This window comes from Patiria miniata, unplaced genomic scaffold (assembly GCF_015706575.1).
Source record: "Patiria miniata isolate m_02_andy unplaced genomic scaffold, ASM1570657v1 HiC_scaffold_10, whole genome shotgun sequence".
Classification (NCBI taxonomy): Eukaryota; Metazoa; Echinodermata; class Asteroidea; order Valvatida; family Asterinidae; genus Patiria; species Patiria miniata.
The window spans coordinates 5757215-5771966 of record NW_024037048.1 but is presented as its reverse complement, the minus strand read 5'-3'; the positions used below and the strand labels follow the sequence as shown (position 1 = coordinate 5771966).

At 40.7% G+C, this 14752-nt stretch overlaps 1 protein-coding gene across 1 annotated transcript in view; it reads left to right on the top strand.

The window, feature by feature from the left end:
- Positions 1-5584, top strand: part of LOC119736254 (general transcription and DNA repair factor IIH helicase subunit XPD-like) — a 30464-nt gene extending 24880 nt beyond the window's left edge. The window contains exons 20-22 of the mRNA XM_038210301.1: positions 2321-2380; positions 3864-4007; positions 4808-5584. Coding sequence (XP_038066229.1) covers positions 2321-2380; positions 3864-4007; positions 4808-4900 — 297 coding nt within the window. The 3' untranslated portion in view covers positions 4901-5584. The remainder of the gene's footprint in view (positions 1-2320; positions 2381-3863; positions 4008-4807) is intronic.
- Positions 5585-14752: the final 9168 nt, after the last annotated feature.

Below are 14752 nucleotides of genomic sequence, written 5' to 3'. Positions count from 1 at the left end.
GTTTTTAGAGGAAAAAAACAATAATTCAGATATATTGGTCAATGAAAATTATGCAGCTTCATGTGTTTATGCAATTCCTGCCAGGTGGCCCATACCAGGTGGTAGAAAGTAAATCTGGTGTGCCACATGCTGTATTTGGAAAGGTCATATACATGTACTAGAGTTTTATAACACTTGGTTTATATCAGTTTCAGCTATAGTGCTCTATGCTGAAACTATAATAACATATAGGTTCAGTCTTTTCTGCTACCATTGGTTTCAGGCACACGCACACTGCGTGGCGATCATCAGGCGAATGGACTTCTTCGCTTGCACGGCTGGGTGGTTACTTTTTCTTGCTGCGGTCCGGTGGTTTTCTATTATTGTCACTGTGACGGCATTTAGAGATTAGTTTGGATCTCTGATTGATTGCATGATGATCGCCATGCAGTGTGTGTGTGCGTGAAACCAATGGTAGCAGAATAGACTGAACCTATACATGTATTGTATTAGAGTTTTATGTACATACTGACGCAACACAAGATGTTGTCAGATCAATTTATCCTTGTATGGGATCAAAATTGTTACAATGTAACTGAAAGAAACTCCAAGAACCAGTGCTTACATTTTCAAAGTAAAGAACACTTTCTACTTGATGGAAACGAGTCACTAAGGGCTGTCCAGTAGAATATGAATATTGTTTATTGAGGGAAATATGAGTATCAGCTTACAAAAAATAAACTTCTTAAAAAAAATGTTGAGATATCTGTCAATGAAAGTTATACAGTTTCACATATTTATAGAATTCTTGCCAGTTGGCAAAAAGTAGATTCCTTGCACCACAGGCTATTATGAATACTGACCCAACACAGGATGTTGTCAGATCAATATCCTTTTATCGGATCAAAATTATTACCATGTAACTGAAAAAAGGATAAAGAAGACACAACAAAAATAATCATTGAGGGCTATCCAGTAAAATATGAAATTATTTATTGAGGAAAATACAAATATTAGTTTTATAAAAAAAATTGATATAATAAACCACTCTCTCTTAAAAAAAAAAAAGGTCATTCAGATATAGATCGATGAAATTTATTCAGTTGTACGTTTTCATGCAATTCTTGCCAGGTGGCAAAAGGTAGTGTGCCACAGGCTGTCATTGTTTGAGAGTTTATGAATACTGATGCAACACCGGATATTCTCAGTTCACTGACACGGGATACGGTTAACAGATCAAATTTGTTAATATGGAACTGACAAATTTCAGGGAAAAATTATAATCAACTTAAGGGAATGTACAAAATTTGCTTTTGCTGTAATTTTCAGAAATAAATGGATTTGGAGGAAGAGTATGTTAAAGGGAATGTACATCATTGGCTTTTGCAGTAATTTTCAGAAATGAACTATTGAGGGGTTAGTATAATAGATCAAATATTGTTACACTGACATTTTTGAAGTTTTGTGTTCGAAAAGGTTGGAAAAACCAAGAAAAACAAAAATGTTCAAGTAGTCTGGTTCCCTGACTCCACAAAAGATAAAATGGATCAATTTATAGATGATGGACAATTGTAAGGCAATGGAACCAGTTTAGCTGGCCTGCACCCGTTCATGAACATGTAACCAATAGCAAACAAAATTTGGACTGAAAAAATTGTCAATTTGGAGCAGTAGTTGAAAAATAGTTAGGTTTTTCCAACGCTGATCGGCCGACCACCGTTGGAAATGTATACAAAAATACCATTTTCTTGAAAATGACCATAATTTTACAAGATGCTTGAGACTGTCATTAACCAACATCCTAGTAAGGTATTTTGTAAAAACTTGGTAGTTTTATTTTTCGATGTTTGCAAATGTTGTATATTCCCTTTAAAGCAAATATTGTTACACAGACTTGTTTCACGTTTTGGGTTCGTAGATGCTGGAAAAAACCAAGAAAAGCAATTATGTTCTTGTAGTCTGGTTCCATGACCCAATTTAAGATGAAACAAAGCAGTTTAGAGACATTGGGGAATTATAAGGTCAGAGAATCATTCTAGCTGACTTGTACCCCTTCACAGGTGTGTAATCAATTGCAACGAAAATGTGGAATAACTAAATATGAAAAATGAGGAGCAGTTTTTGAAAATAAAAAGCCAGTTTCTCATTGAAATTGATATGAAAATACCACTTTACTTAAAAACGTCAGCACACCAGGAAACATGATTGAACGGGATGCTTTAGACTGTCATTCCCTAACAGTCCAGTAAAGAATTTTGTTGTTATTTGATCATTTTGTTTTTGATGTTTGCAAATGTTGTATCTTCCGTTTAATGTGGACATGCTAATTTCTTTTTAACAGTGTGTTGGGCGTGCCATTAGGAGCAAAACAGATTATGGCATCATGATTTTTGCAGATAAGGTAAGTTGCCAACCATTAATGCTGATATTTTCATTAAATTTCTAATCATTTTAATAAATGTTTCTTTTATTTGACGACATGCATGAGCACAAAGCAATTGGATTTTTTTTTAAAGTGATTACTGTTAGTGTTACACTACACATAGAAAGAAACTTTTAAATGAACTCATTTGCTGCCCCCCCCCCCCCATCAAAACAAAATATGGCTTTTAAATCACGTGAGTCAGTCCATCAGGGCAGGCCCAACCACAACTTGTATAGTTATCTACTCCATCTACATCAGCGAGATTTAAATCCCAGCAAAAACCCCCTATCATGCAAAACTCTAAAATTGTTACGTTGGTAGCTACAGTGGGGCACAATTGCAGAATACCCCGCCACTCACCTATCCCACCTCGTATCCGGATACGCGGATACGGAGTCACGCTTGGATGCTCAACCAAAACCACACGTGTGCACGTCCGCTAAAGTCCACCCCGTATCCCCGTATCCGCGTATCCACTTCCCGGCACCTACTTTGGACTTGGACATTTTTCCCCTGCTCCCCATTCAACTCACGTTGCCTCTGCCTTTGTTATTTGCCAACATGGATATGGATGCTTCGTTCTCAAAAATGTTTTCCTCCGCTAAAAATAAAGTCCACCCCGTATCCCCGTATCCACTTCCTGGCACCTACTTTGGACTTAGATTTATTTAACCCTTGCTCCCCATTCAATTCACGTTGTCCCTGCAAGCCGCATTTCTTATTACAGGGAAATAGCGCCCTATTTAGACCTAAAGTGTCCATAATAATCTTTCTTTCTCTTTTCACCTTTTAGAGAAATATTGTGCACATAATCCACATCGTGACTTTGTATCAAAGAACTGGGTCCAGTTAACATACCACTTTCTGTTAACAGAGCCCTATCTATTTCAGAGGGGAAAAAAATGCTTAAAATGTGAGAAGTAACAATAGACATCTTCATGTGTGTGAAGTCCTATGCAAATTTTCGCCTTGAAAAAGTGCTTAGTTTAAGCAAAAGTTTCCGCACTAGTCGACACACTAGTCGACACAGTTTTCTGCAGTGCCATAACATTTATGTGGAGTGGCGTGGCCTAGTGGTCTGGAGCATTGAATTTGTGGTCTGCGGGTAATTCTGCAGGTTGTGGGTTCGAGTCCAGCCTGGAATTATGGTGCGTGTGCCCTTGGGCAAGGCGCTTTGTCACTTAATGCTTCTCCCCGCCCTGGAGTAATGAGTACCTGTGAGGGCAGTGTTGGTGACTGTAAGAGGTTGACTATGGCCAAGAGCGTCGAAATAAATGCCTACCGGCCGTGTTTGCTTCCTAGGGAGTTGAGAAGGTTTTAGGAGTGTTTGCCCGTTGAAACAGGGAAAATGATAATTGTAAAGCGCTTTGATACCCCGTTGCAGCGTAAAAGCGCTATATACATTGTACATGCCTGCTTTGATTATTATTATTGTGTTTTCCCCCTGTAATTTCAACAGCGGTTTTCCAGAGCTGACAAAAGGGGTAAGCTGCCCAAATGGATCCAGGAACATCTGAAGGACAGCGTGCTGAACCTATCCACTGACGAAGCTATCCAGCTGAGCAAGAGATTCCTGCGACATATGGCCCAGCCATTCAGGAGGGTACGGAGTATGATACGCTTAATTTTGTTAGAGTTATATTCTGCTTTTTAACGATCTTTCAAACTGTCATCGTTTAATTGGAAATGTGATTTAAAGCCCAAAAGGGTTTCATCCTGTTTAAAAAGCCTCCTTTAGTTGTAATGAGTAATGAGAAAAATATGACTTAAAGGGAAAATACAACATTTGCAAACATCAAAAAAATAAAACTACCAAATCATTTTGAAATACCTTGCTGGACTGTCAGTGAATGACAGTGTAAAGCATCCTGTAAAATCATGGCACCTGGTATACTGTCATTTTCAAGAAAAGTGGTATTTTTGTATCAATTTCCAACGCTGGTCGGCTGACCAGCGTTGGAAAAAAACTGGCTGTTTTTCAAATACTGGCCCCAATTGACCATCGCACTTGTTTGCAATCGATTACACACCTATGAACGGGTACAAGCCAGCTAAATTGGTTCCCTGACCTTACAATTCCCCAATGTATGTAAACTGCTCTTTTTCTTCTTATATGGAGTCGGGGAACCAGACTACAGGAAAATGATTGTTTTTCTTGGTTTTTATAGCATTTTCGAACCCAAAACCTCAAAAAAGTCAGTGTAACTATATTTGCTATATATTTCCAACCCCCCAATTCCATCCATTTCTGAAAATTATAGCAAAAGCAAATGATGTATATTCCCTTTAAATTAAAAAATTACTGGACTCTCCAGTGGTCCAGTGGTCACTTTGGGACATGATATATGTGGTCACTTTTGCCTTCTTCATTGTCTTTCTTTTTTTTTTCTTTTTTTGCAACAGGAGGACCAGCTTGGCCTTTCCCTTCTTACCCTAGAACAGCTGGAATCGGCTGAAATGCGCAAGAAAGTGGAACAGACAGCACACCAAGCTTGACGGGGTGACCATAGTCTGGTTACATTCCTGCAGAGTTGGATGGGCAATAGAAGTCAGGGGTTCAGACTCCTGAAGAGGAAGGCCTTTGTTTAAAACTGATGATTTTTAATACGCCCCAAGGGTCCTAGACTATTGTACACTCGCTACAATGTAATATGCTTTGCAAAGTTGTCTGATATAGGGCCTACAGACTCCAGTATATGGAGATCTAAGTTTGAAAACCAAAGGTTTTCCACAAAGGGTTTCAGATTATTACACACTTGCTACAGAGATAGCTCTGCAGCTCGATCTGATCAAGGCTTCACCCCAGAGTACAAAGATTTTGTTTTGACAACTAGACTTTTTTCCCTTTAAGAGCCCGCAACTTTTGGTCTAGTGTGGAGCAAACACCAGACAGTGTCCTTAGCACTAGCATCCCTTGTAAGTGAAGAGAGATCATGGTTGGAACAAAATTGTACAAGAGATTTTATTAAAAGAAAAAACAAACTTTAGGTTTTTTTCAAGATACAGTACTGTCATCAAGTGCAAGCTTCTGACTGAAATTGGTGGGGCCTATTTTTGTGGACAGTCGATTTGCTTACATTTTGTTATTTCAAAATACAGGGTGATTAAAAAAAATTAAACCCAAATTTTTGGACCATTGCTTTAGTGAAGTTCTGCATGTATAGCCATTTCAAAATATAGGATTTTAAAGCCCAATTCATATGCTTTGTTTTAGTACAAGAATCATTCAAATCACTCATGTACTTTTCAAGTTACAGAATTTCAAACACAACTACCGTTTTAAGGTTCTGTCCACGGATCACATAAAAGTTCAGTGTTCTTTCAGCAAAACGAAAACAAATCACAAAGGGATGTGTGTGAATTGTTTTCGTTTTGCTGAAAGAACGCATACCTTTTTTAGTATTGAGGGCAAGTACAAGCTCCCCACCCCAGCTCGTTGCTTGACTACTCATGTCCAGTCTGGTCTTCTGAATAATCCACGAAAATAACTAGCATTTCTGAGGTTTTGCCATGCGTGCAACAGGTTGCGCATGTTCTGCAAGTTGTGGCACATACATTTTTGTAAATATATTGATTGATGGAGCAACGTGTATGTATTTAAACCTGCCAGTTGACCATTGTACTAACTCACTAATTACGTGATTTAGTAACTGTTTTGTATTGCCATGTGCATAGCCCCTACAGCAGTTTGGAAGTCATTACGTGAAGTTAAAGCATTACATACAGAGTGGATACAAAAAAACGAAACCGAGATATTATTGCTAATTGGAACAGAAGTAGGGCATAATGGGAATCAAAGGGACATATCCTCTGTTAGGGTTGAATCTCCTCTTTAAAATGACACCAGTGATCATATCATTACATTCACGGTTGACTGAGCAGTGACCAAGTTTATGAAAAGAGAATTGCGCCACTTTTCAATTGTGGTTTTTGTTGTGTCGTTAATCACAGAGAGAAAGCAAAGGCTGTGGTTGCCAATCCAAGCAAGTGGGGACAAAAGGGATTTTCAAGTCTTAACTTGTGCTTGGTATATGGAATTTATTTTTATAATGTTGATAAACATTAAAGTTTGTTGAACAAATAAAATGAAGGCATTCTGAATCGTTTTGTTCTGTGCTGTAAACCCCTGAAGATGTCTGTTGTCTAACAAAATGGCAGAAGGAATCGGTTAATTTGTTTTTAACTTAAATAATACAATTTGTATGTTTGTTCTTTGAATTGTTTCAGTGCATAGGCTTGCCTGCGCTCTATTTATTTCTCTTTTAGTATTTATATTATTATTAATCGTTGAGAAGTGTGTCAAACTGGCATGGAAGTCGTAATGTAAGACCTCTTTTTTTTTTTGTTTTTTTTTTGGGGGGGGGTCGGTGTGTTAGTGTGTTTTATTTTTTTCATGATTTGTTTTACATTTTATTTCCAACTCAATCAAGTGTATTACGATTTCATAATCCTAGAACTACACGAGGGCGTTTGTTCGTACGACCCTACACATCAAACTATGCTACATTTAGACCCGCATTATTACAATAATTCCGGGAAATAATTATTTAGTAACAAAAGGGCGGTATTACTATTTTTTTTATTATGGGTGCGTTCGATTAGCTTACACGTGTAAGTAAAACTTACACGGGGCTGTTCGCTTGGCCATCACGTGATAAATATCTGCCTTGTGGCGTCAACTGTCAACCACTACCCCAGCTCGTACGTGAGCGCGGCTGCCCGAGTGTTATGACTGATAAACGTAACCGGACGACTTCGAGGTTAGGATTGAAGCTGGTGGGAACTTGAATACGAAGTGAGTACAATGGGGAGATTTTGACGAATATTAACAGTGTTCAATTTGGATGGACACATGTTTCGATAATTCCCCCGATTTCAATAATAATTGATCTGGTTACAGTGATAAAACTAATTTACAAGTGAAGCAGACGAGAGTATGCCTGGTGTGTTTACGGTCATTTTCCCGCCCCAAAACAACCTCCCTAACCGCCCCCAATGCTACAAAATACCACTAAGTAGTAACCTGAAGTATTAATTTCTTTCCATACAAGTGTGCACAGCACATGTAGTATTCTGTGGTATTTGGTACTTGACCCCCAAACAGCCCTTACTAATAGTATTGTAACGCAAATGGGTCTGGTGAACTTGTGAACTACAGAAGCAGGGCGGGGTGAGCGCCTGGATTCAATGTGTATAAGACTGGTGGCTAGAGTAGGTTCCATAACAAAAAATAGTCGTGTGGGTTGGGACTGGATGTTTGGGAGCTGTGGAACGTCAGCCGTGTCCAGTCATAGGGAATAAGTTAAGGATTACATGTGTAGCTGTCAGTAGACTGACGGGGTGTTTTGAGATGTGTAAAACGATGTTGTGGATAGTAAAAGGGGGATATGTAAAATAACCTAGGCTAGAAAGAGACAAACAGATACATGTATGTTTTGAGCACTTTTAGGAAGGGCTGCAAAATTAATCGTATGAGCGGAAGGGAACTGGAAATGGTTATTCTTGGACCATTATTTGGTGACCAATTCTGTTTATATAGGGTTTTTAAACATGGCTGGTTGGATTCAAGTGATTACTTGGAAGTTGGGAAAATAATAGAAACTGGGACTGCCTGGGTATAAAGGGGCAGAGCTCAGTGGTAAATTAGTCAGTTGTTGTTGAGCTGAGTAGTTTGAGTGAAGTCCTGGAGAGGAGTGAGACCAATTTGTATAAAGTGTAAATACTTCGTGCATGTAGTTGCAGCTTTTGAGGAGGACATCTGATTAGCAGTTAAGTTGTGTGCTGGAACTGGATCGAGCGGGTTGGAGGATAATTTATGTGAGTACGATGACGTGTACATAATCACATGCAACCATGTATACCTCGATCTAGGGCATTGTCAGTGTAGTCTGAGTTTACAGTTATACTGTTGCTGTTGTCATGATTTTAATGAGGGTAGTGTTATTGTAGTAGTGTTCATTCTTGTAAATAACGTGCGGAAGGAGTAAGTGGAAGTGGAGTCAAATAAATTAGCTAGACATGAGTACGGTAGAATAAGAATAATCCTCTCCGGGTGTGCCATTTTTCAGAGTTCCTTGTCCTCAGTGTAACGGGCGGTATATTTCCACCCAAACGGATCCGGTCCCTGGCCATATTTACGCGCGAGCGGCCAGCGGCGCAGCTCCCGGGTTACTTGGTCCCGGCGAGTCAGGGGTTCGTTGACCTCAGGGAAAACCGCCACAAAATGGTGTCAGAAGTGGGATTGTTGCACTGAGGAAATTTAATTGAGGAACAATTCGGTACGCCTGTCCATTTGGAGAAAATTGGGGCTAATCACAAGAATCACTCTTAGATAAAAGTAGAAACCGGTATGGAGTCGGCCGCGCCACAGAGCGAGGGGCGGCAGAAACAGACTCAAAAATGGGTAGCAAAGCACTATCGACAGAAAAGTTTTGCTGATAGTGGTTTTCGTAGCACTCCACTTACTTCCGACACAAATGCGGCTTTTGGCCGGTGGGCGTGGGCGCCACCACAAGCCAATGGCCGGGTAGAATGGGGACCTGAGGGGGAAGAGGCCCATCATCGAGGACCGGTAGAGGCACATGGGGGGGAGGGAGAGACAAAATTTCCTCTTCCTAGGACACCGCTGAAGGAGCTGGACCAGTTCTTTGCATAAACAGAGTTATAATTACATACGTAAGCCCAACAACGGTCATAGACAGGGAAGGTAGATATAGTATGAGTGAGGTGTTTGTGAGGCGATCCACATCAAACCAAATCGCCTAACTCGGAGTCAGCGTTCACTGGGCCGGCACCAACTCCACCTCGATCCTGCAATCTCGCTCGGCCGGTGTTCACGGGACCCATTTGGCCATTACTGATGAGGCCTCGGTGGGGGCTTCATGTTTATTGATGTGAGTAACTATTTCATTTCATCATAAAGCAAGCCCACGGGAACGGGGGGGGGGGGGTGGGGTGATGCAGCACCCCCAACTTCAGCACCCCCTACTCCCGGGCAAAAATGTGTTCCAGCCAGCAGTGTTCTACGACGTTGAAATTGCGCCGCTGCGCTATACATCAGGCTATATGCTTGCTCTACAAATATCTCCTTCGTTTTGTTCGTTCTAGTTTTGCCACGGCTAAGGGGTCATTCAGAATTGAACACCATGTACATGTGTGTCTAGTTCAGTGACGGCGTGAAGTTGTCGGTCTTCCTCTTTTGCACTGGTGACCTTCAGTTTTCTTGTGTTTTGCCAGCTGATATGCTGTTGGGAATGACAGGTTGCAGTTTTGGAAGCCACAAAGATGACCGTGGTTTTGTCGTTTTCTGGATGAGGTGGATGACATGTGACATACGAGGTTGTGCCTGTCACGTGAGGTAGCTGAGAAAAACATTCGCTCGTACCCCCCCCCCCCCCCCCGTATACACGTAGGCCTACATGACGTACATGTAGGCCTACAGTACACAGTGGCGTAGCCACGGGGGGGGGGGGGGCATGGGGGGGGGCGACAGCCCCCCCCCATGAAACCTTGTCGCCCCCCCACCCCCCCCCCCAGTCGCCCCCCCCCCCCACTGAGATTTTGAGTTTCTAAAAAAATTATCATTGATCTACATGACGCCCCCCCCCATGAACTGTTCCTGCCCCCCAGCGCCCCCCCCCCCCCCCTGAAAAATTCCTGGCTACGCCACTGGCCCCGGTTGACCATGCACACCATGGCTCGAACTATAGTGTGATCCGGTACACTCGCTGGCCCCGTCCAGCTGTTGCTTCCCCGTCACTGTAGCGGTCCGCTCCCGCTTCAGTCCGGCCGTTTCTGCGAAGCGAAAGCTCGCACCGTGTCCACTCGGTTCAGCTAGAATCTTTGGCATACTTGGTTCCCCCAGTTAGTGTTGTGAGACTCCGACACCGGTGTTGAAACCAAGGAAAAGCCTGACGTTGGAGGAATCCCCACGAAGTTAAATAAACCAGTAAAGTCACTGTGTGAAAGCTCTGTTTCCCGCCAAATTCGCTATCATAGATAATAATGTTGATTCTAATATAAAGTTAATGAACTAATAGGGAATGCAACAATAATTTCAGGAATGAATTGCAGGGCAGCTCCGTCGCACAGCCTTTAACGTTTCACCACTTGAAACTTAGAACTGATAGACACATGGATTACAAGATAAGAGAACTGTTCAATTGCCTCATTGATGTTCTCCGAAGTCACCGTGTTAAAATTAGAAAAAGTTTTAACTATGGAAGGTTGTGAATCTTTTCTTTCAAAACTGAGGGAGGAATTATTGCAGTCATATTTATTTTATCGTCAATGTAAAATTGTGTCTTATTTCATTTTGTTCCCGGGTATTGTTGTTTCTTTAGTGTGTGTATTTAATGTGAGTGCAGACCTATGTATGTCAACTAGGTTGTTTGTTTTTATGGTTTGCATTTTTCTCTCTGGGGAATGGGATTGTTTTTGTTTCTCGGTTTTGTTTTGTTTTGTTTGTAATAATCTTTTTAGCCCATTTGTCATTCATTCCCGTTATTGAGTCTGGTTGTTTGTTTTGTTTGTTTGTTTGTTTGTTGGGTTGTAAGAGTATTTATTTATTAGTTCGTTTTTATATTTTTGTATCTGTCTGGCTTGTCCAATGTTTCACTCTATGATTTTTTTGCTGAGTCTTGTCTCATCTCCCCGTCTTGTCTCGTCTCGTCATGTCTCGTCATGTCTCGTCATGTCTCGTCTCGTATGATTTGTACAATTTACTTTTCAATAGTCCTTTAATTTTTATGAATGGAATTTTAAATCTGTTTTATTGGCAGGGGTTTGGATAAATGTCTGATGACAATTGTTTTTTTTTACTTTTATATATCCGTGGCAGCCTGTCCAACTTTTAGCTTTTATTTTATGTTTTAAGATTTAAAATAAAATAATTGAATCAAATAAATCAAATAAAGTTTCTTCAAGTCTTTATTACGCTGGAGATTTCCCGATCGCAGTACATATGAGAGGCAGCCCAAATAGGCGCGACCTAATCCGGCCAAATTACGATTTGTATACTGGTTTATCTGTAATAATAAAGAATTTTGGCCCCTGCACGTGAGGGTGTGTATTTGTAAAAGTGAAGGATCCATGTTCCTGAATTTGGATTTCTGAACAAAACATTTGAATGGAATCTATATTGATATGGAGTGGCAGGAATCTGTCTGTTTTTTTTTCTTCAAAATGGCGATGGGGTGATCATCGTTGGAGGGAAAAATCACCTAAAAGTCATAGGTCAACCCCCCCCCCCAAAAAAAAAAGATTTCCAAAAAGGTAAAGAGGATTAATTCAGTTTTCATTTGATGTATGTTTTGATCACCTGTGAGGGTTCAGAGTATGTTCCCCGATTTGTTTAAATTGGGGTATTTATCTTTGGTGCCTATGGGAATTTATGTATTGGTGTGCATTCAGGGATCGCATCAACAACTGCTTTTGAATCACACAGTCATGTTTGTGTACCATACTTTCCCACACATAAACTTTTCATCTGGAAGGCTCATGTCACGGAATGTCCCATTAAATTGTTTAGAAATTATGTTGAAAATAACATCTTCATGGATTCCCAGCACAACTCCTCACAATAAGCCCAGTGTTAACAATATTTCTCGTTGTGGGTCTGAAAATGAAAATTGTCGGTTTGTGGATTATGAATATGATCAAGTGAAATTATTTATGCAGTATTTTGCCCATTTCCCTCAAAATTGCATATTGTAATATTGTACATTTTTATCAATTTGCTAGAATATGTGATACCTCACCAACAAGTATCTTTTAACGAAATTCAATCAGAATATTTATCAATTTTAAAAATTTTTTTAGTTGTTGTGTTACTTGTTGGTGTCCCTGCCACACTGTACGATGGTGTAGCCGTGCGTTATGCACGTTGATTTTCTACTTTAATTTTGACGGGGACTTTACTGAATAGAGTCCCCATTCGACTTTGAATAAAAGTCGAATCGCATTCATGTGCACTTGTTATGCAAAGCAGGGGCAGTGGTTCAAGGATATCTATGTCGACTTGCAGAGAACGTGTGCAAGAACGCGACTTGAATGCTTTTATGTGTTCACAATACAACGACGCTGTTTAGTTATTTCACTGTGTGACACAGTGAGAAATTTTGGAATCATAATGGCGTCAGCGATACTTGCTGGAGAGCTCTTGCGTACGACTTTCTGTACTTTGGTACTGTTGTTTCCAGGACAATTGTGTGTACGGTAACCCAACGTACCCAGATTTTTAAAGACGAAATTGCCGACCTCAAACTTGTTAGTGCCATATTTGGCAACTATAGGCCTATGTGCGTTATTAGTTTAATTAAACAAATGAACAGGTTAATTAAACATAGTACCATTGACGGTACCTAAAAGTAAACATAACAGCATAGAAGACCGACAGACGAACATAAAATGTTACAAAATAAACATATTTGTCTGGATAATTTTTTAGGGCGTTCCGGCAAATTAACACAAACTTGGTGTCAAATAGATCAAGTTTACATAAACTTTAACTGCATGACCTGCAGTGGCGTAGCCCCCCCATGAAACCTTGTCGCGCCCCCCCCCCCCAGTCGCCTCCCCCAATGAGATTTTGAGTTTCTAAAAAAATTATCATTGATCTACATGACGCCCACCCATGAAATGTTCCAGCCCCCCCCCCCCCCCCCAGCGCCCCCCACTGAAAAATTCCTGGCTACGCCACTGACAGTACACACAGGGGACGAAGTTGGAAAAGAAACACGCATCGCGATATCGGAACGCTTGCGCGTAGTTCAGGCAAGTCAAAAGATCTATCTTTCTTTGTTTTTTTTTATCTTTTTTCCATGGAAAGTGAATTTTGATTTTCAATTATTTAGCTTGACCCACCCACCCACAATTTGGAAAAAAGATCGAAATTTTAAAACATTGAACATTCTGAATGGCCCCTAAGCGCGGCGCTTCGAACGTTTAGTACAAAGTAACACTGTAAAATGAACACTGAACAGTGGATTCAGGATCTTCGAGGGGTTTGGCTCGGGTGCTAGGAAGTCCATATGATTCTTCGGAATGACGGAATGAGGCGGCAACTTTGCAGTCAAATCATAAAAAGACCGAAGGCCTAAAATAATGAATCAAGATGTGAACTATTGAGTGATATGATGTTATTAAGGGTTATCTACACTTTTCCATTATGTAGACAGTGGATCGGGTCAGTATAATAGCTATCCCCATCACCCTTGGATCCACCAATGACGTGATTGATATGCACCATTTCCATAACGGCTTCGATGTCCCTATATGCCATAGTCTATGCTACTTGGTTACGGTGTTTGACTCATGTACGAAGGTGCGTTGGTTCGAACCGTACCAGGAACATGGTGTTTGTGCCCTTGGGTAAGACACTTAACTACAATTGCCTCTCTCCACCCAGGAGTATGAATGGGTACCTGTGAGGGTCGAGGACCGATTGAGCGCTGATATCGGCTGCCGCGTGGTCCCATGGCCTGATGAACGGGGCACAGGTACAAATCGATTAGATTTTGGAAGTGATCGGGGTCTGCGTGTGGATACAGGATTGTTTAAAGAAATCTTCACCCACGTACAGACTATAAATGTCTTTTAGGATATACAGTTTTTATAAATAAACTTGAAGGACTCATTAGCATTTACAGAAAAAAAATATATCTAAATTGACCGCCGATAAGGACTGCATTTAAGCCAGCCCAACCAAATCTATAACCCATCGACTGTAGTAGCTAGGGAAATTTTCGCGTCGTTAACAAGTTCAATAGTCGTTCTCATGCAGGTCACACGCGACGTTATAACGAACAAGGAGACCTATAGGAATGAAAATGCCGGGTGCGTAAAAGGTTGTATGCAAAATTCGTTTTTACCCATCTCCAAGTACAGTTTCTCATCGTTGTTTTCTTGAGGAATACCAAGATAAAATTCCAACATGAATGCTTCATGGGATGATTACGGTTAAAAATCCAGTTGTAGCAAGAAAAGGGCAACCTAGTGAGGGTTACGGAAGCGTAACTATCCGCGTTACTGCCGCAGCGTTACTGAGATAATATCTTGGAAACATAGAGTCCCATCATAAATGCCATGCCATGATATCGTTAGCCTATCACAAAGTTCCACGTTTCCACGATAGCTCATCACGGAAATACACGCTTTCACGATAGCCTATCACCGAATTCTATGTTTCTGTGATAGGCTATAACGATATTCCACGTTTCCGCTATAAGCTATAACAGTATTCCACGTTTCCACGATAGCCTATCATGGAATTCCACATTTCTGTGATAGGCTATAACAGTATTCCACGTTTCCACGATAGCCTTTCAGGGAATTCCATGTTTCCAAGCG